We start from the raw sequence: 26227 nt of genomic DNA, 5'->3' as shown, positions 1-26227 counted from the left end.
AATCATGAGAACGACAATTAAACTTTGGAGTCGGATATCTCGGAGCACAGACACGCTAGAAGAATTCTTCCAACTGATACTGTGTAGAAACACGACTGCCTCTAACTTTTCAATACAAATACACCCACTTACTGCAGTCAAGAAAATGTTAATTATTCAATTTTAGTTAATTGGGTTGCTGACAGCGATAATTATCATCTCACTTTGTGCCCCGCTGGCCACATAACTTATTTGCACATGTGGTCTTCGCGTGCCTACCAGTGCCTAATTTTAGGAAAACCATAAAGCTTAATTTTGAACACCCTGTATATGTATGTAGGTTGCGTTCACCCAAAAGAAACCACTTACTTGCGACGCCTGCGGCAGAAAGGATGTTCCACATCCGCCGCCAAGGTTTGTGAGTGGTGGCGCTTTCTAACACTCCCAGCGTTAGTTCTACTAGTCAAGACATAAAAATACCCCAAAAAGTGGATGGGAAGATGGCGCCGTGGTATCTCAATTGGTAAGAGCATCGTACGCGTAATGCGAATACTTGGGATCAATCCCCACCTTAAAAAGAATATATATATATATATATATATATATATATATATATAGCTGCCTTCAGGAGAGACGTGTACCGCCACAGACCGAGCTCGTTCCTTGTAGTGTTTGCTCGGTCTGAAAAAATGCTTACCCTCATAAACGCCTTATGGCAGAGAAGCCAGCTTTCAAGAATATGCGAAGACCTTTAAAGTTTGTTTAAATATTCGATGCAACTTCCATCATCGAGCAATTAAATGCAGCTTTTGCAAGGCTAGGTCCCACTGCAGCAAGAAAAACTCGTACTCCTTCATTTACATCCGCCACACTTTGATCTGCACTTGCGGTGACAGTCCTTGCTTACGAGATGGTAGTATGGGAGTGATTTTATTATTATTATTGCGATAGCAATTATATGGACACTCCAAGCACATTTATGCCATCGCCGTCGTCCTCACCGTCGCGGTGAGGTTCCGCATAAAGTCCAACGGCGATAAAATTGTCGCCGCGCGCCGTGCGCTGTGCGTGCGAGTGAAAGCGTACGAGGCTGAGCCGGCAATCGCAGGCTCAATGTAGCCCACGCGAGGAAGAAAGGCTGGCCGGAAGCGCGCGGTCGTCTTTCGCGCGCGCGAGGCACGGGGGCGAGGTGACGGGAAAAAAAAAAAAAGGGGGGGGGGGGGGGGGGCGTTCTGCATCGTCGGCTCTTACAGCGCGGCCACTTGGGCGCCCTATCTTGAATGCGATCTGCGATGCGGGCTAAGTGCGCGCCCGCACGGGCCTCATCTTCAAAGCGAACTGCGATGGGACAAAGTGCATGCGCCGAGTGCCAGTAGCTTCGTATGCGCTCTGCTTTCGACGTTTAGTTCGCGTTGAAGTAAGACGAGAGACAGCGCGAAGGTCAATTGCCCGGTGCTGCTGGCGCGCTTTTTTCACTCAGGCGTTTCACAGCGACTTTCCGCGGTCATCGAGCGAGATGTGTTCATGTTTACCTATGCGCGCGTGACACCGTGCTTGTCTGATTAGTTAGTAAGCGAATGTTTACAACTTTATACGGCCAATTAAACTACTATATTTGCTTCGTACAGCTCTCTTCTAATTTGCTATCGCAATTGATGCTTGGCCTTTCGAACGAAACTGCGACTTTTTATTATTGGTGTAAACTGGAACTGGTGATCGCTAAATGTATGCGCAAGCTTAAAGGACTAGACGAAGGCGATTGAGATGCAGGGCTTACAGTGGCTTAAAAAACACGCTTAACAATATTGACATACCTGGAAGAATTTATAAAGTACTGTCACAACAGATGACACGACTTAGTCACATATAGTACAACTATTGCACAAAATATTTTTTACTGTTATATTAACTAAGAACAAGTTTGTTCCAAGCGGGAGTATGCAATAATACTCGCCTAGCTAATTGGAAGAATTAACTTTTTTTTCTACTCATTGTCAATGTCGTGGACGTTCCTGCAAGCATGTTTTCCATGTACTTGCAAGTTGTCAGCTTTAGTTAGATGTGCACGTTATAAATGGGCCTGTTGTTCCCCTGTTTTTTTTTTTTATTACTGCTCTTTTGACTCGCTCACAATAACGTCCAACTGGGCGGCCTAGGTTTCCGCATGAATAAACAAAATCTTAAGTTTGTGCGAATGATAGCAGACTGCACGTGTTGTTAATAATTTACACCTTGTTAGGTGCAGTGGCATAATTCCAGTCATATCCACATCAACGCCGACGTGAATTAATTCGTAAAATTGTTGGAGCTCAAGTTTTTCGGCACTACCTTTTGTCCATTAGGCACACTCCGATCAACTTGACTCGCATTGTCTATACACTCGTAATCAAGGTTCAGGCACCCCGACGCAGTTTCTCAGATCGGGTTCACATACCCGACGTATTTTAACCGGTTTACCATTACCAGCTGCATTTCCGCCTCTGAAAAAGCCTGGCGAGAACTCAGAGTGCTCATATCATCATTGCCCGCTAATCAATGACCTCGTTCACGCCACTCTTTCTCTTCTTCAGATACATTCATTAGGCAGGTAATGACAATAAATTATTATTATTTTCTACCCGAGATAAGCGTCTCATAATTTGGCTAGCAGATCGAATTCCGCAGAATTGGGTTAAGCTATTCGATAACCCGGAAGTGGTCAGAGAAAAAGAGAGAGTAAGGATAGGCTTCAACTAATTCATGTAGCATTTTTATGAGCCGATCTACGAGAGGATCGCTCTATTTATTTATTTATTTATTTATTTATTTATTTATTTATTTATTTATTTATTTATTTATTTATTTATTTATTTATTTATTTATTTATTTATTTATTTATTTATTTATTTATTTATTTATTTATTTATTTATTTATTTATTTCACTGAAAGGACCGGTAAGCGTTTCGGCCGGTTTTCGTACATAAAAAGCAATTTGATGACGAGACTAAATGTGAGATGACAGAAAACTAAGGTTCACCAATCCTAAACACACAGACAGCGTAGGCCCTGGTGAAAACCAGCGTTCTTTTACACTCCCGGTGGTCTTGCCTCCGCAAGGAAAACAACAACCGAAAATATGTCAGAAGAATAACGACAAGTGCGCAGGCAACCCGGCGAGCGATCAACCACCGCAACAACATCAACGCACAAGTCGAAACGAAGAGGCAGGTCTCCCGAGAGCTTCCGCCGTCCCACGCTGCGTCGTGATTGGCCCGTCTATTCGCTCGGTTCACCAATAGCGACGCGTTTTTTTGACGAAGCGCGTGGCCGGATGCCGCGATCGCAGCATGTGTCATCTCGTGTCTCCGAAGGGCCATCTTCTGAAATCTGGCCGTTCGGGCCCCCTCTAGTCTGACGAGATTTTTAATTCGCTTCCCGAAGCCAGTAACCGTGAACTGCGATCGCTTGGCAGAAATGAGTTTATCACGACTCACTCTCAGCGTTAATCCTTAATGTCTGCGAGCGTAAATTGGTGCAGAAGAGTTTGATATAAACAGTAAAAGCCAACCAATTAGAAAAGAATCAGTGAAAAACGTAAAGACAATGTGGGAATCGTATGGCGCCCAGAGCAAGGCTTCTTCACGAGACGCTGCAGAGGTAAGCAAAGTTGCGTGCTGAGGTGCTCCTGTTCCCCTAAAAAGAACAAAGTCGTTAGATTGACCGACTGATTGATTATTGATTGGTTGACTGATTTTATAAAGTCATGTGAGGTACACGAAGGACGCTGTTGTTGAGAACTCCGCATTAGTTTCGACCACCCAGTGATTGCTTAAGCTCCGCAAAAATATCGTGTTCATGGGAATGTGGCCACCGTGTCGGAACATAGAACACTTGGTCTCGCGTGTGACCGTAATCCCTGGGCAATCTTTTTGGCTAAACAGAATTCAACCAGAAATACTCGCAGCACATCGGGCAAGTGTATCACTTTTACTGGGGATGTTCAGATAGAAACACTGCTTTAAGAGATGGTAACTTCACCAACTTATCGTTGATCAGTGAAGGTGCAGAAGTGAATTCATCTTTTTTTTTCAAGCTTCTTGATTTTTTTTCTTAAGAAGCGCGGTCTTCTTGAAGGGCAATCGTTACTTATTTTGCTACCGGGCATACGTTTTTTTGGTTACGTCATAATGCGTCTACAACATGGCGCACAGCGACGAGAAAACGCGGCTTAAGAATCGACGTCGGCGTCGTGATAAATTGAAAGAACCAGTAACCTTTCTTTAGCGAGTCGTGATTTTCATGCAAGAAGCCTTGTAGCACATAATCAGCCCTGCACTGATTAGCCATTTAAGCAGCTTACAAAACGTCTTGCGGGGTTCCTTAAACTTTTTCAAGAAACAAACTTAGGCCTTGATCAAGAATGGTCGCACAATAATCCGCTGTGCAAAAGCTAGGAATAGCAGTGCTTAATGCACAGCAACACTGGAGCCCACTCGAGATGAGGAACCGTTAAAGTTGCAGCAAACAAAGCTCTAAGTTGTGCTAGAATTACACGTGCATTTGGAATCTTGAAACTAGTAAACGTACGTCCGGTTCCTTCCTTTAGAAGATGCGTTCCTATGACCTTAGTCACATGCGTCACCAATTTTATGATTCTGTAGCCAACTTTTCTGACGATGTAAATTTGTGACATTTCGTTCGATTCACTACATATTTACAGTGTTACTTTGAGAAGCAGGCACGCAAGTAGTTTGACTGGCTCAAGTTTCTTCTAGTGGTATAATTAGCGCCATGACAAGTTTCATGTCACTTTTCTTATAGAAAGCTAGTCAACTGCAGAAACAAGGCCTGTCAACCCATCTTTTAACTTGTTGTGTCGAAACGTGCAGATAAAGTCCCACTTCTGTCAACCGGGGGTTTTCACGTCGTGTCACATCAGTCCTACAGGTGAGTTACCTCATTCTTGAAGTGAACAGTGACATCGGAGAGAGTCTATAAGTCATAGCCTAGTCATAAGAAAGTCTAGTAATAAGAGGCAGTACGGCGAAGGTTGCGAAACTGTGGATCTTTGCTGGTTAACTTGTGGCTTCGAGCTGGCGACCACGTCAGACGGCAGTTCTCAATTTCTTGGCAACGCAATTTTTCGTTATTCACAGAGTCCGTTAATACTACCTTTCTGCGTTTAGGAACCATTCTACATTTCGATGGAAAGTATGGCTATTTTTATTGTCTTCCTACATACATTCTTCTTATGTGATATGAGCTATAATTAACGTGCAGACATTTTCTGCAGCAAGGCAAGTTAGAATTAAATTCTGAGGTATTACGTGCCAAATCCATGAGCTGATTACGAGGCACGGCGTAGTTGGGAACTCCGTATTAATTTTGACCACCTAGGGTTCATTAACGAGAACATAAATCTATAGGTACATGAACGCTTTTGCATTTCGTCCCCATCAAAATGCGACCACCACGCACGGGATTGAACCCGCGACCTCGAGCTCAGCATCGCGACGCCATAGCGACTTAGTTAACGCGGCGGATTTTGCAGCATATTACCGAGATATTGCTCTAAAACCGTATGATCATCGGCACCACTTCAACAGGCGCCACATGGTAGTGATTATATCATTTCCCAGTTAGAAACGCCAACAGCCCACCATTCAGAATCTAACTCGTAAAATGTTGAGCGAATTTAACACGTTCAATATTACGTGAGATTTGTGCTTTCTCTGGCTTTCTCTGGGTAAATCAAACAGATGTAGTGTTTCAAAAAAAAAAAACATTTTAAAGAATTTCTTCTTGCACTCAGACGTACCTGAGACGCCACTATTTAGAAACAATGACTCCGTGCGCACATTGCCCGTAAATCGAGTGTACTTGCTTCCCATAAGTTGCAGAGTGACGAGCTGAACAGCTACCATCTACGCAGAAACTTGCGTATTATAGTGACGCCTACTGACGTTGCAAAAGCTAGGCGAAAATTCTGCAAAAGCGTTAATATAAACAAAAATAGTTGTGCGGTGGATACAGCAGCAGAGTGAAAGTACCCAAGTTTTCTGATGCCGCCAAGCAGAGTATTGTAGCTAAGCGCACTCTACCACATATGTTCCGGATGTAAATAACATACTAACAAGACGAACAAATGACACATTGAGGATACGGATTTTTTTTTTCAAATAGAATGGCATGCAGGTGGAGAACAATTGTAGAATTCATTTCAACATTTGCGGGACTGACCGGTGTCACAGTAAGTTGTACGGGTCAGAAGCAGTCGCTAAGTATCAGGGGGTAACCCTATGTGAGCCCGTAGCTTCAACCATGCCGCTGTTTACCCCACTGCAACTTTTAAACATTTCGATGCTAGAAAGTTGTGTTCTTTTCAGCGAGCACAGGTGGTTTGGTAATAAGCTAAGCAAGGGGTATCAAGCATCCACCAAAAAAAGGTCCTGGGGCGGCTTGCACGATCATTTAGCAACGAAAACAATAAATAATTTAAGAACGCGTTCTCGTGCAGACTGGGAGTTTTCTAGTGATCATTTAGGAACGCGTTCTTAACCATGCTATTATTTTCGTGACTAAATGTTCGTGCAAGCCACCCCTGGCAGCGGCACACAGATGTATGGCACGTGTTCCACGGCTCTGAATAAAAGTTTACTCTGATCAGAGCGTTATTCCACTCTCGTCGCAGTAAGCTCTCCTCGTCCGTGCAAGCCCGTCCAGCAGGGCAGCCCGTTCCGAGCGAGCGGATACCTGTTCTACGACGCTGACACACCGCTGGCGAGTGCTGAGGCCCACATCAGCGCTGTGCCCAACTCCGGTGGCGGAGCGAGGGGGCAGCAGCCCATTGTGGCGCTGGATTCCCTGGAGGGGCCAGCCGAACCTTCGAGGGGTCCTGACGCGCGCGCGCTGATGATCGCCAGGCCACCACCCGACTACACTTCCGCGGGGGTGGTCAAGGGATGCGCCGCCGAGCACGACTTCAAGCACTTCGCGGCAACCCCGCTACACGGATCTCCGTACGACCTGTGAGTACAGCCTGTCCTGCTGTCAGTACTAGTTTGCGTTTTATCTTTCTAAAAGAAAAGCGTGCAATCACTCAGCTCTGACGGCACACCCTGAGTCATCGAAATTTGACAATAAGCCAAGAAACTTGAGAATTGTCTAAGGACCGCGCTACGACTGACGTTGAGAGAACGATAGACTCGAAGACAAGAGACTAAGAGAACAAAATATCTGTGCAAATGAGGAGGGACAAAACCCAGCGAAGTTATAATCTACTTGAGATTACAAATGAAAGTGGAGTTATGCGGTTATGTAATGTCTGGAACATATATCCAGTTCCCACTAAAGCAAAACACCGAATACAAGGGAAGGCAGACGCACTCGAGGGCTGCTATTGCGGGGCTCATATTAACATTATTACGTCGTTCTATTAGGGCTCATAAAAAAAGGTTCATGAGGCAAAAGCTCTAGGGCTCTGGGCTAGAACGTGTGTAATTAGTTCAGATAGGCTGACAATGTTGATCAGCAGCCGTATCGGTGAAACTGTAGGTTTCGCCCTACTTTTACGAGTCGATGGCCATGCTACGCTGAATATGCTGGTTCAGTCAGACCCCCGAAGCTAAACAGCATTGTGTTCGGTCATTCAATCCGAGATACTGACCGAGGCTGGGAACGCTGGGTGCTGGTACTCCACTTCTTCCACAACTATTTCAGGTGTCAGACTTTGAAGGCAATAATTACAATGGCCACGGAAAACTACTGCGCTAATTTCCTTTCCTTTAGTAGCTATTGCTTTCTACGGTATATTTACTTCACGAGCACCTCCGCTTCCCAATCTTGGCACCGTATATGAGAGAGCATAACGCGGCACTGGCTGCACAAAACTTTACCACGTTTCCCGTGGCACTTGCAATCCTGTACATTCGCACTACGGTCAAGAAAGCCACGGTTAATACTCGTCAAGCTTCTGTTGCATAATACACATGGATGCATTGCAAAAGCATTGGAAAGAGCGTCGCCAAATCTGAATGCGAACAAATGGGGCCAAATGTGAACGAGTCGATGACTTCGTATGGACACTGATAAAGTGTTCTCTCATCAGCTGCGCTTCCATTTCTCTTGAGACTAAATGAGCAAACGGTGATCTATCGTACTGATAGAGTGGGAGAAATAGCATTCATTAGTCAAAAAAGAATTAGGTGTCCAGTACGGGCCTCCTGACCCAGCATGTTCTTGACGTGCTGCACCAGAAGCAGCCACCATAGTTTTACCAACTTTCGTGGGGGAGTGGTCCACTCCTTCCAGCTGCCGGGACGCTTGCTGGGTGATAGTTTAAAAGCATTTTTTTTTCTTAAAATGGAGTTAGCAGTGCACTCTCACTGAGTAAGTGACAGCATGTGGCTTGTATACCACGCCACGTGTTGTTCTTCCAGGCAGATGGCATACAACAATGTCGTGTTGAACCCGGCTTATGCTCTTCAATTTCTTTCTTGAATTCTTGCTTTGTTCTCTTATTTACCATATTTCTTCGTCGTCTGTAGCTCCTTATTCTTTCTGCTCTCTATTTCTGTGCAATTGTTGGGCGTGTGAGCATAGAAACAATATGACACATGGTGACAGTAACTTGTGGAGGTATAATCTACGGATTCCTTTCATCCAGTCCGATCTTTTTCCTATCATCCATCTCTCACAAACGGCCGGTTGTGGTGATAGCGCAGGCGAAGTGCTGTTCGACCACTCACGAAGCGCAAAACGGAAAAAAAATTGCAATAGAATAATTATTTTATCTTGGCCCTGCTCTCGATTTAAGAGAGCACTAGCTGCAGTGGAACGACGTCACCAGCTCAAGTATTGAACCCTTTCCGCGGAGCACTTTCTTTTATAGAAACGAGATGGCGCTCCCGGCGGTGCGCCATACCTCTCCTCAGCGACCGCGCACGAATACGAAACCATTACTGCTTCTATCTTGCTTCTGTGCGATCAGCTGTCGGAAATGCAACTGAGTTTTCGCTAACACACTGTGCTCCAATCATACTAGATTTAATCATATGGATTGAATACGTGTGCAGTAGTTGGCTGGAAAAATAGTGACTGGCATGTTAAGGAATAGGATGAATCTGTGTGGCCAAGTTCGCGGACCGCTGCTGCAACTGTCCGAACGTGTTACCGGCACTTCGTGATGTACGGCTTTCCTCGAGGATGCAGAAATTCGCTCATCCACCAGCCTTGTATCGCTAACCTTCAATGAAAGGGCTTCATCCCAAGAACGTCGGCAAGAGTGAGTACCACTCGTTAAACAATGACAAAGGGAGTAGCGTCGCCTTCTGTCATAGTAGGTTTCGCGCACGGTATTATACACATCTACCCAACCACAGCACGGAAACTTACACCCACTTTTTTGTCAACGTGTCAAGAATAAGTGAATGGGCGCACACTTGAATATATGCGCACTGTATACGCACAATAAATGACGGACTACACCTATGGCGCACGAATGGTCGAAGCTGAATGTTTCGTGACGGTCCACAAGAGCAAGCGAGTTACTAGCTGTAATATATATTTGCTACAAGGTATTACAATGTACAAAACAGCTACGTTTTAAGCATAGTGCGCAGCAAGAACAAATCTATCGGAACTGAGCACACCCGCGAGCGATTAGGCAGAAAATAATCGGATGGTGGCCGCACCGAGGAACTTCACTGAGTCAGAAACTGACAAGCCACTGCTTCAAAATATTTGCCGAATAAAGAACAAAGAGTAAAACACACTAATCATGACTGAATTCATAATCGGAAAGCTGGGATAGCTTAGAATACATATTTAGCCCTGCTTTTAGAACAAGCACCATATACGCTGCTTGCGCCGTTTGGACATAGCTTAATTAGCTCCGAAAGCGCTTTTGGATGTTCTCTGAAGCTGTCATCAAAGCTTCGTGTCGTCCACCTAGTCCCCGTCTACGATATCGCCGAAAACAGAGGTTTTCTAAGCCGCGCCGGCGTCATACACTTCCATTGTAAACAAGGAGGCAACGGAGGCAGTTGAGGCAAGCAATGGACACGTCACCACGTGATCAAACATGGCAGCGCCCACGGGATCGCCGCGAAAAGGGTCAATATGCACATGTTTTGCTTAATTTTGCGGCAGAACTGACTAACAAAGCTGCAATGCTGCACAGCGTCACCGCGCGAGTGTTATTGGCCGGGTGTAAGTTCCCCTGGTCGTCAGGTGCTAATGCAAAGATTATTCGCTGAGAAACACGACACTATGACGCTATAGATGGGTGTTAACATTTCACTCGATGATTTTAAAAAATTAAGCATTTCACCTATATGTTATATAAACATACATACATACTGCAGAGTTGGTGATGTCCCCAAAGAATGCTAATCACATTAAAAGTGCTACTGAGCCTATTTACTTGCTTGCCATGTTTTCGGTTCAGTAAAACAAATTAAGGTTAGATGCGGATGCAATACTCCCGTTTTAGCTGTGTAAAGACATGAGTTGAAATAATATAACAGTAAATGCTAGCAGTGAACGGAATTTATGCCAGGAAACAGGCACAAAGTACGATAATTTTAGGACATCGGGTGATCATTTTTATGTATTACTGAATTTTAAAAAAATCGCCTATGGTAGATTTCTAGTCTAGATAGATTCTAGATAGCAGAATTCTAGCCCTTGAGCTCGAATATTCAATGAGGCGGACGTTATTTGCCACAAAAATGAAAACAAATATTAAACTAATGAAAAGAATCACTAAATAACTTCCTAATTAATTACTTTACAGCACACACTGCAATTTACGAATTGTAACGTATTGTAACCGATGAGTTGGCAAAGCATTGCTAACTCACCGGTTAGAATAAATTTTCAAGATGACACAGGCTTCGAGATATTCATTGCCAAAGTGTGCGACGAAGTTACTTTTCGGATTAAATGCATAAAACGGCGACTTGTTATAAATGTAAGTGGAACATAATGCAATTTTACAGCATGTTTACGGCACACATCTCGAAACTCGTGCGATTCTTAGAATTAGTTCCAAGTAGATATGTCTTGCAAACTCACTGGCTACAATGCGTAACTTGAAATATGTGCCATAAAGTAATTCATTAAGAAGTTAATGGGGAATTTTCGTCACTTAGTTGATGATGTGTTTCCATTTCTCGTGCAAGTAATGCCCGCTTCTTTCAAATACATAACATGTTTGCTTTGTCAACGGATGAAGCCACTCATTGTGACGTGACCACTGCGGCGATTTGTCATAACAAAATACATTAGAGGGAAAAGAAATCGTTTTAGAGCCATAGCGGTAGTAGAGAGAGATATAACCATTTGATTTATTTATATGAGTTGACTTTGTGTTTGAATGGGATTTTAAGTGATTACTTCATTTCTCTAGCCTTCATTATATACATTTACATGCGAAAACGAGTAGCCATTACCAATTAAAGGTGCCAACATCTCCTAAACATCATATATTAAACAAAACAGGACTAGCTCGGCTGGCTACCCTTCGTGGGGAAAGAGAAAAATGTGTCGAAAGATTTAAAAAAAGGGTGAGACGTTCCAGTGTTGATGCCGCCGAAGTAGTCGTTCTCTGCTCTGTACCACAGACGGACGCTTATCAGCCCGTTAGCTTTCAAAACTCGCAAACAGGGCTCTTGTGGTCTTCCGCAGCTTTGATATGCGAGAGCATGAATGGCGGTAGTATAAAAAAGAACATGCTGCGGCATGCAACCTGTATAGCATACTGTGTGTACTCAAATCAGTTGAATGAATACTTGGAATACGCACACGTACAAGAAAGGAACGAGAGAAAAGAGACGGGATAGCCTCACTATAGGGTGCCAAGGAGAGGTAGAAATGCTGGCCTGAGGAATGCAAGCTACTCTGCACTAAGGAAGGGAAAGAAAACACGGCAGGATGGGTGACAATGAGAAGAACGAGAAGAGGTGCAGATAGTAAAGGTACAAGCACTCGAGTGGAAACGCTGCTGCAAGAATAGAGATTCCCGTTTTTCTTGTTCTCCGATTGTCTCATGAATGCTGTGCCGGTTGCCCATGTTTTTGAGCAAGTTATTTTTTTCAGCAGTTGAAAAGCCCCCAACCAACTAGAGCTTATTGTAAAATGCGGCAGCAAAAGTTGCAGCCGCAAGGTACCTTGGAGTGCAAAACAGCGGTGTGGTACCCCTTGGTGGTGCAATTACAGTTATTTTCTGTTGGAGGCACAGTTGTACACCCGAAGAACGCCTTTAAGTAGGAAGCAACGACGACATATAAAAATTGAGATCGAAACCGGAGGGAGGGGGGTCTGTTACATTTGGTCACGATAGCGCAATGGTTGTGATAAGCGATGAATGGTAGAAATGAATGAAGACGGAGGATTTGGCATCATTTCCTTTGAGTCTCGATAACGTTTGGCAAACACGGAAAATTAGATTTCGAATCTTAAAATCCTGTTTCTGACATCATGAACTTTCACGTCAGTGTTTGGTGCAGCCATCATAAATTTTGCGTCCTTTTCTTTTTTTTTTCTTTTGCTAGCAACGACCTGGCTCACAGGTTGAAGCACCACTCAAGCTCGCGAAGCGACTACGACTTGATGAATCTGCAAGGTCAGGAGAGGATCGAACTCTGCTACAGGTTCTCAGGCTGTGGTAGCCACGTCCGCCGTAGCCTCAATGAGAAGTCTAGAGACGGTAAGCATTGCGCCGATCTCTACCACTTTTTTCTGTGCGTGTGTATGTGCATACGTATGTGTATACAAGAAAAAGGCGGGAAGCAACAAAAGGTAGCCAACGTCAACGCCACAAACACACACACACAGACACACACACACAACTAAAGCAGTGTATTATCAGGCACCGAATGAGTTAAGAGCTACGGTCGGCCGGCAACTATCCCTAACTCCATCTATCACGCTGGCAAACTGAGGGCACTTCTAAACAACAAGAAAAAGCAAGCAAAAAACAAAGAGAGGTAGGGTAACAAAAAAAAAAACACACGTAAACAAACAACCAATAAGACAACAACAAAATTGCGTTGGAACTCATCTTACGATGACTGGCGACGGTAATGCGCTAGCATTGAATCAATATAGGGACACAACGTATTGCCACTGCAGCGGGACTCCTCTCTCGCGCTTCCCTAAGAACCCTAGGTGCCATCTTGCGTTGCCGCTGCGAAGCTTGTGCGTGGCCTCCGAAATGCATGGCGCGCCGGTGCGTGTGAACGCAACCGGGCCCCTCCTTCGCACTTCCTTCCGGAAACGCTGCCCCATCTAGTGGCACTACCAAGGAGTCTCAGCGTGGCGCGCCGGTGCCTGCGAACGCTGAGAATTGTTCCCTCGCTCGCTTGCCGCACACTCAGTGGCACATACTAACAGTAACCCAAGTTGGTTCGATGGTTGGTTTCAAACCCTGCTACTTCAGCACCGCAGCCAAGTTGCGCGACCCATTCCACCACTGACTACCCAGTAACCCAGGTATGCGGGAGAACACTTGTATATATACATAGATAGACAGGTAGATAGATAGTCCCCGGAAAGTGCATGAAGCACCCTAAATATTCTAACGCGTTAAAACAAGAGTAAAGGGGACAATGCGTTTAAAAATTGTTATCGAAATAGAGATTCTCGTTGCCATGCAGTAAAACACATGGCGTGCTAACGCAAGCGGAACGTCTCTTTCGAACTATATACGCTTTCCAAATCTCCCTTGCTCGCTGTCTGTTCGAGGTATTCGTTCGCGGATCACTGTTAGCAGGCCCTATCAAAGAGAGGTGAACACCATGCATGTAACAATGCAAGGCCAAGGTGCTGCCTGTTGCTCCTATTAGCGAGTTAGAATGTTTACGGAACCTGTCGTTAGGACACCTTCCAGTTTCACATATACCTAAGCTTTTCTACAACTAAAGCGGATCTCATCAGTAAACGACATTCGTCTTGCAAGACACAAAGCGGTTCTTGCGTTGTTTGTCGCATTTCATCGTCACTATTTACACGTCTGCATAAGACTTCTTGTGGTCCTGTTGTCAGCGCTGCTGGTTCAGTATGTAGATGTTTAACCAACTAGCCCAAATTAGCACTCTTCTACAGTATGTTCCTTCGTTTTGTTTGTTTTTTGTTTCTCTCGGGCGTTTCTTTATTCTTTTCTTCTTTCGCTCTTCTTTCTTATCTACATTCAGTGCCTCACAAGCAATACGTTATACCAAAATTTTGCAATTATATTTGTCTGAACTCCAGTCCTGGCTAGATGGACTGACTTTTTCGCTTTAATGTCAAGAAATGCTCATTAGTTGTGTTTCAATTATCAAATCCTGTTTTTATTTCTCTTCATTCGCGAAATAAGCCAATACCGCAAGTTGCAGCCTTGAAGTACTTAGGGATAACTTATGATGGTAAGCTAAACTGGCAGCAGCAAATCGAAGCAAATGCTAGTAAAGGAGATTGTGCAATGGCATTGTTGCGCCGGTTAAGTAATAAAAACACAGGGATGCGTAGACCTACGTTGCTGATGATTTGTAAGCTTTACGTCCGCCCCATTCTCGAAATCAGCTGTGTTCTTTTTTCAGGATGTGCATGCAGTATACAAGCTAAGACCTTTATTAATACTGGAAAGGCAAGCGCTGCGTCTCTGCATTGGGCTGCCAAGTTTTGTGGCTAACGTTGTGCTTTATCTGGAGTCTGGAATTATTCCACTTGAATCCAGATTTAAGTAACTTACTGTCCTGGCTTTCCTGAAGCATTACGATGCATCCCTCTCCCATTTGCAACCCTATTTCATCAATTCTCCCAAATCATTTTTTCAGAACTGGTTGGCGGCGTTACCGACAGCCTCAAGTTGTTTTTGTTCAGGCGCTGTTATCAAAACTTCAAGTTCGTCTATCGAGCCTGATTTCTCCAAAATCTAATTCGTTCAAGGCAAAATTAATTATTCGTGATATTTTTCCAAAACACGCAAAACTTCTTCCTGCGCGCATACTTGAAGATCTTCTTCATGATCAGCTTAGTCATTTTCCGTCTCACCTAGTTATTTCTAGGGACGCATCACAAAATTGAGAGAAATCCGGTGCTGGCATCTTTTCAAATCAGCTTAACTGGTCTTTCGGTCTCCGTCTCGCTGATTACACTCCAATATTTCTCGCAGAACTTCTGGCAATTATTCTGGTCATCCAGAAACGGGGTCCACGGAAATCTAAAGTAATAGTAGTTACAGATGCGCTTTCGTTCTGTACACATTTAACTACTAATAACCGGTCACACCTGCTGGGTATTTTTTCGAATCTTGTCCCGGAAAATTTGTCTGAAGTCCGCTTTGTCTGAGTCCCCGGTCATAGGGGAATCTTTTTAAATGAATCAGCTGACTTGCTTGCATCGTCATCTCTAAATGGTCCAGTGTTGCAGCTAGGTTCTTTCTGATTTCTCTTTTAGAACAGGAGATAAATTTAAACGCATTTTATTGCTGAATTGTAATGAATCATCCATACTTTCAGCAGATGATTTTCGACACCTAAAATTTCGGTGCAGCACAAGCAAATGCCTTTCACGCCAATGTGAGGTGACGTTATCAAGCTTCCGCTGTAGATTTCCCCGCCTATATTTCTGCCTTCAAATATCTGGTTTATCCATAACTGACCTCTGCTCCTTTTGTAATGAACCAGAAATTATTGACCATTATTCTTTCTTTCTTGCCGCCGCTTCTCCTCCCTCCGCAGAATGTTCCTCATATTTCCAACTAGTAATCTGGGTTTAGCACTAACAATATCAAACATTTTGTGTTTTCGGGCCTGTCAATCAGGCACAAGCCACGGTTCGATGATTACTGCTGTGCACAAGTTCACTGAAGCATTCGGAAGGTTACGCCGCCAGGGTACCGACCATGGGACATTTTTCTTTTTAGTTTTCCCAGTTTATTTTTACTTTTATCTATTCAGTTTATGTATAGGCCCTCTCAAAATTTGTGTTATCAGTTAGTTGCCACATGCTTTGTTTTGAATATTCGCCTTTACCCTTTGTATGTTGTACGGTGTGCGTTTCAATTCATCCAGTGTGGCCACTACCCCTCGTGGGTACGAGCCATGTTTTGAGGCAACAAGAGAGAGAGAGAAAGCGAAGAGAGGAAAGGCAGGGAGGTCAACCAGACGAACGTCCGGTTTGCTACCCTACACAAGGGGTAAGGGAAAGGGGGAATAAAAAGAGGAAAAGAGGAAGAGAGTGAGCATTGTGTGTGCAGCGAGGCACCATGACACCAAAGTCAAGTCCATAGCTGGTGATGTGCGTTGAAGACATCTGACATGAACCAAGGGCCAGTGGTCGTTGCGTGAATAGGAGGCGGTGGGTGAGCCACGGGGCTTACTCGAGACTTGCAAGCACTGGATTAAGAGTATCCAGTACTTGCACTGCACTTCGTGCTGACGGAGTATGCAGCTTGCTTAACAGTATACGAAGGGTATTTACAAGGGACCGATCGAAGCATCACAACCACTTGCCGGTCTTCTTCGGGCAATTTATCGGGAGTCGGCATTCTGGACTCTACCACGGTGCACTGTATACTTTGATCTGACTGTGGTGCCGACTGTGGCATCGGTTGTGGCTCCGCCTGTGGCCTCGGCTGTGGCGTCGGCTGTGGCTTCAACTGTGGTGTTGGCTGTGGCGTCGGCTGTGGCATCGGCTGTGGCATCGGCTGTGGCGTCGGCTGTGGCGTCGGCTGTGGCGTCGGCTGTGGCGTCGGCTGTGGCTTCAGCTGGGGTATTCGCTGTGGTGTCGGTTGTGGCTTCTGCTGTGGTGGCGGCTGTAGCTTTGGTAGCGCGGGCCAGGCTTCAGTATTGTTCTCCGGCACGACCTTGTCAGTATTAGACCCGACTCCGCCAGGCCTAGGGGGCAGAGGAGGAGGAGTTGTCGGATGTGCCGCGCTCTTCATAGAGGAATCTTCGTTCTTTGAAGTCCGACGGCGTCGACGGCGTCGGGAGCGTCGCTTTCTAATGGCCGCAACAGCTTCCCGACGAGACGAATGGTCTCTTGCCATCTGCTTCAAGACCGCCCTTTCTTTCCTCATTTTAGGGCAGTCCTTTGAGGTAGCATCATGGGACCCAATGCAATTTGGGCATTTGAGCACCGTGGCTACACAGGAGTCTGCAGCGTGGGGCTGTGCGCAGCACGAGCAAACTCTCGTATTCTCGCACACAGCGCTCACGTGAGCCAGCCTCAGGCAGTTGCGGCATTGGAGTGGTCTTTGGATAAATGGACGCACGGGGTGTCTAAAGTGGCCCACCTTGACGTGTGAGGGAAGAGATTCACCCTTGAAAACCACCTTCACACAGCGGGATGTGCCGAGTCGAGACACGTGAGTGATAGCGCAGCCATCAACGGCTGGCTTAATTAAAATCGGCAAGTCGGCGCTGGAGATGGAGACGTCCACGTCGCTGATGACACCAGTAGTGGTATCACTGTCCAGAGGAATGCACGAGCGGACCTTCATGCCGCCAAGTTCCGTAAGTTTGCTCAAAGTGATCCGTGCCGTCTCATGTATGACGTCAATAGCCAAGATATTTTTGCGTGCGTTGATTCTGACATCCGTGACTTGATTTGGCGCCACCGCTTCGAGAAACACCGAGACAGACTGTCGGTTGAGTCGCCTCAGGTTGTCGGTAGCGAGTTCTGGTATAAATAAAATTGTACTGGCTGCGCTATTCCGAGTTGGTCCTCGGAATTAGTGTCGTGAATGTCGGCTAGAAGACATTGATCTTCTTCACAATTTACTGGGAATATAGAACGTTCTCTGCTAATCTTAGACGAGTATGCTTGCGGATACTGATGACATCAAAATGTGTAGGAAAAAAAATAGCTTCTTAGGGCAACGTTTGCAAGAATCGCAAGGCTGCAAGAAAGCTCTGGCACTGGGCGGGCAGTGCTTTGAATATGTTTCGAAGACTTTCTAGTGCAATTGTTTGTCTGAACATTTGCAAACTACATGGTTTATGTGCGTTTCAGTGTGGATCTTATTATTTCGTGCAGGGCTCAGTAATATAATAAGGAACAGATGGTTTCTTATTCTCGTTTTTTCTTTAGTTATTTTTATCACTGCTATGTATATCGCTCTTGACAGATGTCTCGGTTAACTTTCTTCCATCAGCATTCATCATCATCATCAGCCTATTTCTTTATGTCCACTGCAGGACGAAGGAATCTCCCTGTGATCTCTAATTACCCTGTCTTGCGCTAGCTGATTCCAATTTCCAGATGCAAATTTCCTAATTTCATCACCCCACCTAGTTTTCTGCCGTCCTCGACTGCGCTTCACTTCTCATGGCACGCATTCTGTAACTCTAACGGTCCATCGGTTATCTACCCTACGCATTACACGGCCTACCCAGCTCCATATTTAACAGCGGAGCTGTTCTTAGTCGGGCGTACGCCAGTCGGTGGCGGCCGCCGTCACACAGAAGCAGAGCCGGAGAGGTCACGAGACCAGAAGAGGATGAGAGCGGCACCGGGCGAGGACAGGTCATGTGACCAGCAGAGGAGGAGACGCGCGCTGGGGAGGAGGCGACCAATTGCTAGCGCGTTGCAGGGGATGGGACGCGATCTGTCGAAACAGCGGCAGATGTGGTCGTTCCTTCAGTCTAAAACGAAGAATACCACAGCGAAAAAAAGGAACGTACGTGACAATCGCACAAACAGAACGACCACAGCTCCGTTGTTTCGACACATTTCACTTAGTGGAACTAGCTGCATTTTTTCATCTCTTAATGTCAATTAGAATATCGGCTATCCCCGTTTGCTCTCTGATCCACACCAGCTCTCTTCCTGTCTCTTAACGTTACGCCTAGCATTTTTAGTTCCATGGCTCTTTGTGCGGTCCTTAACTTGTTCTCGAGCTTCTTTGTTAACTTCCAAGTTTCTGCCATATACGCGTATGTTAGAACCGGTAAAATGCAATGATTGTACATTTTTCTTTTCAACGACAGTGGTAATTAAGCTCCCAGTCAGGATTTGGCAATGCCTGCCGTACGCACTGCAACCCATTTTTATTATTCTGTAAATTTCCTTATCATGATGAGGGTCCCCTGTGAGTAATTGACCTAGATAAACGTACTCCTTTACAGACTCTGGAGGCTGACTCGCGATCCTGAATTCTTGTTCCCTTGCCAGGCCATTGAACGTTATCTTTGTCTTCTGCCTATTAATCTTCAACCCCACTCTTACGCTTTCTCGGTTAAGGTCCTCAATCATATGTTGTAATTCGTCCCCAGTGTTGCTGAACAGGAAATGTCATCTGCAAACCGAAGGTTGCTGAGATATTCGCCGTTTATCCTCACTCCTAAGTCTTCCCAGTCTAAGAGCTTGAATACGTCTTCTAAGCGTGCAGTGAATAGCATTGGAGAGATTGTGTCTCCATGCCTGAACCCTTTCTTGATAGGTATCTTTCTACTTTTCTTGTGGAGAACCAAGGTAGCTGTGGAATCTTTGTAGATATTTGCCAAGACATTTACGTATGCCTCCTGTACTCCTTGATTACGCAATGCCTCTATGACTGCTGGTATGTCTACTGAATCAAATGCTTTTTTCATAATCAATGAAAGCCATATAGAGAAGTTGATTGTACTCTGCAGATTTCTTTATTACCTGATTGATTATATGGATATGATCCATCGTAGAATATCCCTTCCTGAAGCCAGCCTGTTCTCTTGGTTGGCTGACGTCAAGTGTTCCCTGATTCTATTCGAATATATCTTGGTGAATATTTTATAGAATACTGAAAGCAAGCTAATGGGTCTATAATTCTTCAATTATTTAACGACTCCCTTCTTATGGATGAGTATAATGTTGGAGTTCTTCCAGCTTTATCGTACACTTGAAGTCGTGAGGCACTGCCTATAAAGGACCGCAAGCTTTTCAAGCATGACGTCTGCGTCATCTTTGATTAAATCGACCGTTATTCCATCTGCTCCTGCCGCTTTTCCCCGGGTCATGTCTTGCAAGGCCTTTCTAACTTCCTAGCTAGTTATAGAAGCATTATCACTCAGCTTATCACCCCCTAACCCCTCCTAACAGGGGCATATTTTACCCGACAAAAGGAAATTCCCACGTATTAATCATGACTGTATAGTCGAACCTCCATTTGCACGTAATAATTCACACGATATCACATCATATACCCCATCATATAGCAACCCTCCCCCACATGCTATAGGAGTGCAAACATCAATACCCAGACCTTAATCCCGTGACCCTCTCGTCGAGATGGCACGCCGCCATGCGCAGCTCCCATCTCGACGGCCAACTCTGGGCTACCCAGCAGGCCTACGAAGCGGCGAAGAGGCAAGACGTCGACGTCCCATCGTAGGAGACCTAGGCCCAGCCCACTAAACTGCTGGTTCTCAATAAAGTTCTCTCTCTCTCTCTCTCTCTCTCTCTCTGGAATTTTAAAATTTCCAGCCGTAATCGTCTTGCGTCTACTGCTGCTAAATATGAATAGGGCATATTTGCCAGATGCAAAAGACTTAATGAATATTTAAATAAATGAAGCTTCACGCACCATTCACGAGATTTAGAAGATGAAAGTTGTAACGAAACTTGCAACACCTCCGAGGCACATTTGAGTCATCGTGCTCTATTGGACTGCCGTGAGCTGTCCGTAGCTTCTCAAATCAAATAGTTCTGCGCATTTCTTTGTTTTTTAACCTGTTAACTAGAAAGCCAGCCGTTCAAAGTCAGTATCATCGAGTGGCAAAATAGTGTTGATATTAATTTCATTACCCTTGCGACCTTACGTATTGTTTCACGTAATACTGTACTAATGATGTGGAGGCTGAGTAATACAGGTAGTTCTTACGCGCAAGCGTAGATGCCCCGTCTGTGAAATCGGCGAGATTAAGTTTGTCGCTGCGAGGGGAGCGCGCGCCGGAGGAGGAAGGCGCTTGGAGGTGGAGGAGAGAATCGCCGCGTTCGCGCCCTTTCCGTTTGTGCTTAGACGCCGCGGTTCTCGCGGTGCATGTTCGCGGCGTCTCTTCTTTGCATGTGTAGCAAATATGCGCTTTCCCTGTGGCACGCCAGGCGACGCATCGTTGAGATCAATGTTAGGGAGCGGCGGCGTCGGCGTAACCGCGCGAACGCGCTCGTGAAGCTCCCGCGTTCGTCGTCGTCTTCTTCCACAGCTGGCTCCGATGCCGCTCATCCTGCCAGCGTTCCCATGCTGCCCCTCCCTCTGCGAAGGAACTCCCTCCGCGAATGCGCTGACGACACTGGTGCCGTGATTTCGGTCTGAAATTCTTTGCCTCCATATATCAAGAAAGGAAAACACGTATACAGCTGCGCTGAAATTTCCCATTAGGGAGTATCGTAATCGTTGGTCAGTTTTATTAAAGTTTTATTTACTACGCCTTCTTTGTGGGCTGAATTTTGAAGCAATCCTATTTTTCTGAACGCAGAAGGCACCAAACTTCTGTGCACATAGCAATTTCCAAATTCTTGTGTCTATTACGCAAAATACTTTGTTGAAAATGATTAATTTGCAAAGTCACAAAGCCGTTTGAAGCCAGAAAGACGAAGCCTAATCAGGCAAGTTAATACACTAACTATCATTTCCTTGCTGGCTGAACCGCCATGGTTGCATCACCCATCCAGAGATAGCTCTAGTAAATTTTGCGAGGAACTCTATGTCGCAGTGCTAAAGCTCTAACACTGCTCGCACCATCATTAGTGTGAACAAATAATAATCGCTTCTGGTCTCCGACCCCACATTTTAAGACTCACACTTCGAAAACGAGGAGCCACGCGTTTGGTGCACGCTGTTAATGTACTGAAGATGGTTAGGGGCAGCTAAGACTGTCACTGTCAGATTATGTCGATGATATCCGGAAACTTTAGTTCCAGTGAAAGCTGAGCGGGTAAAATGCCCGAACGGTGGCAAAAGTTAGGAAATACATTCGTTTAACTTTAATGCCTTTAGCAGCTGAACCAGATGAATCTTCATAAGGCTAAATGGAGGTTGCGAATATCTCAATTAATTGAAATGCGTCTTTACATCGAAGGCTCTGTGCATTGTGAATGATCCTTGAATTATCCGTGTATGATCACTGTAACTAACCTTGAGTGCTTAGGTTGGAGAGCATGGGTAAGGCTTAGCATACAAAAATGCACTGTGGGGGAGCGTGTTGCATTTGTACCAGTGTCACGGGAACAAAAAGTGTTCTGAAAGCTAAGAAGAATTAAGCGTCTTGACGGGCAGGCATGCATTTTCTATGCTGCAAAACCCGGTGCAGAACATGAACAGTTACATCACACGCTTTGTGAAAATGATTACTCCTAGCACGAAGATTTTGGCTTGCCGCTTTACACAACACAAGTTTTCCGTTGAGAGTAGTCGGTTAACTTCTACTGTTGTCATTTTACTGATTCGTCAGGCGCCGAACCTAAATTAAAGGAACCAGCAAAAGCAAATTGTCGGATACACCAGGAGACGTGACTTGATGCTCTCTTCCTCTCATCAGCCTGAAAAATCAGTAGAGGGTTTAGCTATCGTTGCATCATTTAATCAGCTAGCATTTTAGGCCGCTGTCGTAACATGCAGCTATAAAGATACTCATTTTGCGAGTGATATATTCATCCAAAATGGAGACAAACTCCATTTGGCCGGTTGCCTTATTGATATGATCGCGATCACTCTTAGTCGGCACTTGTTCTCAAGAACTACGCTTTTGCGCGCGAACTGCCTCGTAAATGCACGTCTATACAAATGAAGTCCACTAAACTTAAGGTAAACAGTATTATTCAATACGATATAGCTTCAAGGTTTCTTCTACTTAAAAATGGCCCATATTACAAGCTGTGTGGAATGAAAAAATGTTCTGAAAGACATCATGTAAAACTTATTTTGCGATGAAACCATGAATCCGGTGACGTGTTTCCCCTACGAGCGTACGGCCTTGTACAATTGCGCACGTTATATTTTGCCGTGAGTTGAGCTATAGATTGAATCACCACGCTCAAACGAGCAGTAAAACAAACTAGTTAGCGTACTTATTGCAGTCTTATTTTTTTTTCGAAGAGCATGCCTCTGGCGTCGGAAACGCTCCCGTGATGTATGAAACAGTCGCAGTGCTGTCTGCCGGGTGCAGAGCGCTTGCGACCATTCCCTGCTTCCATTGCAATAAAAAAAAGGAAACCTTCCAATGAAGGCCATGATCTCCATCGACACAATTTGTGTAGCGTCCTATCGCTCGCATAACAACGAGGTTGTGAATGACTGCAACCAGCTAACTTGGGAACGGGGATATTGGAGAACACTATTTGGGTGCTTCCCGAGACATACATCATATTACGTCAATATTCTATTTACGCGAATGAAAGAACGAATAATGAACAAGTAATGATATGACACTGCCCGTAGAATTCCTTAGTGAAAGGTGTGCAGAAGAGGGAGGGGTCGGAGTTTCGACCTTTTCTAGGTCACTTCGAGATCAATGATATCTCGTTCTGGCCATCTATGTGTTAATTTAAAATCTGAGGTCACGAGTCGTCGTAAATTCCAAAAACGGCTACACATCCAAATCCGCTCAACATATCTAGGCAATCTGGCGAAAGGAAAAATGTAATCGAACGTAATGTTAAACTAAGAATATTAAAAAAGCTTTGCGTCAAGTAACCTTTAGGCTATTTGTATTTAGTTTCGAAGTGGTGTACAGTTTTTGAGGAAAACATTCTGAGCATATGTGAAACGTTTCTCTACACGAACAAAGAACAGAGGAAGGATAAGAACAAAGCCACTACTGTTCCTATAGCTTTGGTTTTTCCTCTCTACGGATAAGAAAAACACTTGCGGTGCGCTTAGCCTACGGCATACAGCGTGAAGCACCATGACAAGCCATTACGTACGTCCTAGAGAACCATTCCTTCACGCACACGCCCACACAAAACGCTGGTTCGGCTTCGCCGCTCTTGCCGCAATTCTCGCCTACACAGCCGGCGACAAGTTCGCTGCCGCAAAACCTCGGGGCCCCGAGGCCACAAGTACAACGCAAGCCTTAACAAGGCGGGGTCCACGGCTCATTATAAAAGAGTGCCAGTGCCCCACAGCCTTCTGCCCGACGAAGAAAGAGAAAAGCGGAGAAATAATAAAGAAAGAAAACCTCGTGTCACATGCCGTGGTAGAGCCCCTTACATTGTCCCTCCGCGCCTCTCTTCCGAACGCTCTGCTCGACTTTCGACACCCCGCCGCCACGTTTCATTCGCCCCATTGTGGGCTCGCGCTGCACGACACCCACGCCCTTGGCCCCCGCGACTGCCGACACGTTCGCACCCCAGTCAGCAGAGGAGAGCCTTCATATCTTGCCCGCCGTCTCTCTCGTTAACACTGCGCCCACGCATATATACCCCCACTGTGAACGGCGCGTCAAGAGGTGAGGCGTGTGTCGTAACGCATGTAATCCCCGTTCTGCTTCTCCCAACCGACCCTTCGATCCCTATTGCGCTACCCCCCCCCCCCCCCTACCACCCCACCCCCTTCCTCGACCGCGTCGAGTGAGTGCCTATCTCGCGAAGCGGCAGACCCACACTTGAAAAGGACTCCCCGCTAAGAGGCCGTTTTAATGGCGGCAAAACCGAGTGACTCTCTCAACACTTTCCTTTTTTTTTTTTTCTCTCTTGCTTTCAATCCACAATGCGGGTGGTTTTCTCTGTTTGCCGCCTTCATACGGTCCCCGTTGTTCTGACCGACTGGATTTGTCACGTCTACCCCTCACACACAGCCACCAATCGGGAGCTGACGGCGATGTCTTTCACACCTGGGATCGGCTTTTGTACCGTGGCCTAGAAAGTGTTTATGGTTTGGTTTAAAAAACGGCAAATTAGCGAAGTGTCGATGGCGCGTGTGCTATTATTTCGTCTCTTTTTTTTTTCCTTTTCTGGCTGTCGCACACATAATACAAAGAGCTTTTGTCGATGGTAGTTCGCAAGTTTGCGTCAACCGTCGTCCTTGATAAGCGGTTTTGCTGCAGGTGCGGCGCATTGGAGATGCGACTGGCTCTGTCTCTGGAGGTATAATGGCACGACGCACTCACTTAGCCGGCCGGTGCATGCAGCCTACGCCATTCTAAACACTCCCGTAAAAGCTACCGTGAAAGATAAAGACTGTATCAGTTTGCAGTGGTGAAATGGTCATTCAAAACCCAACGTGATATTATTGGCGCCAGCATTTTGGCTAAGGGAAGAAGTGGCTATAAGTGGAGAAAACAGTGAATTCTCGTGAAAGAAATCTCGGCATCATATATTGCGTCATCCAATAAAGACTCCATATGCGCAATATTTCTTAGCTCAACACTCGCCATCAGAGAGATGGAAATTATGCAATCTCATTTTTAGTGCTTGGGTATTTAACCTGATGCACTCAAATAGACTCCAAGCGTGTTTAAACATGGGCTTTCCTGGCACTAGCACGACGGATGACATGTCAGCCTTCCACTTCTTCGTTGCGCAAAGCACGCGACGTGAAGCGTTTTGCTGTCCCACCGCAATGCCAATCCGGTAATTATTAGCTTGTAATAGTTTAAGCACACTCGGTAATCCTTGCTCATGTTTCTCATGTGTACGACGTATAATGAAACTGTCTGACGAAATACACCGTTCTTAAATTCTAACTGATTCCGCGTTACACTTTACTGAGCTTTCCACGTTGGCCTAATGAACAAAGTCATCCACTCGTTAGGCCTATCTATATAAAAGGATGCAACGCAAAAGGAACGGATTTACTTTGTCATTACTCCATATGGACCCCCCCCCCCCCTCCACCTTCCAACATATTCTTCCATAACTCCATCTGCCGGTGCGCGGGTTTTCATTGAAATTACCTCGTTAATCAATCCTCGAGCTTACAAACAGCAGATCGCAACGGTCAGCCAATACAAGAAGTGTACTCTTGCGTTTTTGCGAGCCTGAAGGTAAAACAAAAGAAAGAAAAATAAAGATTAAAAAAAAACGAATGACCACGATGTAGTGCGACTGCATGTGGCCGATACAGAAAATAAGTTAGACGAAGTGTTCCCATCCTAGGCTAGCGTCGCTACTGGACACCGGTGACGCAAAATGATTAGTTCCATTCGAAATACGGTGTCTTTCGTACAGTGCGCAGATAAGCAGACGTCTTACTTTTTTTTTTCTTAAGAGCATGTGCTGCTCCAACACTGCTATAAATTACGTATATAGCCCGCGCGCGACGGTCGCGTGGCCCTCGACAACAAGAAAACAAAATAAATGAAGTTT

General features: G+C 45.4%; 1 protein-coding gene across 1 annotated transcript in view; it reads left to right on the top strand.

The window, feature by feature from the left end:
- The first annotated feature begins 3562 nt into the window (after positions 1-3562).
- The window catches only part of LOC119456865 (uncharacterized), a 47419-nt gene continuing 24754 nt past the window's right edge, over positions 3563-26227 (top strand). Inside the window, exons 1-4 of the mRNA XM_049669108.1 lie at positions 3563-3616; positions 4849-4906; positions 6651-6987; positions 12514-12668. Of these exons, the coding sequence (XP_049525065.1) occupies positions 3563-3616; positions 4849-4906; positions 6651-6987; positions 12514-12668 (604 nt within the window). The remainder of the gene's footprint in view (positions 3617-4848; positions 4907-6650; positions 6988-12513; positions 12669-26227) is intronic.

Source organism: Dermacentor silvarum, chromosome 6 (genome assembly GCF_013339745.2).
Source record: "Dermacentor silvarum isolate Dsil-2018 chromosome 6, BIME_Dsil_1.4, whole genome shotgun sequence".
Classification (NCBI taxonomy): domain Eukaryota; kingdom Metazoa; phylum Arthropoda; class Arachnida; order Ixodida; family Ixodidae; genus Dermacentor; species Dermacentor silvarum.
This window is presented reverse-complemented; position numbering and strand designations above follow the sequence as displayed.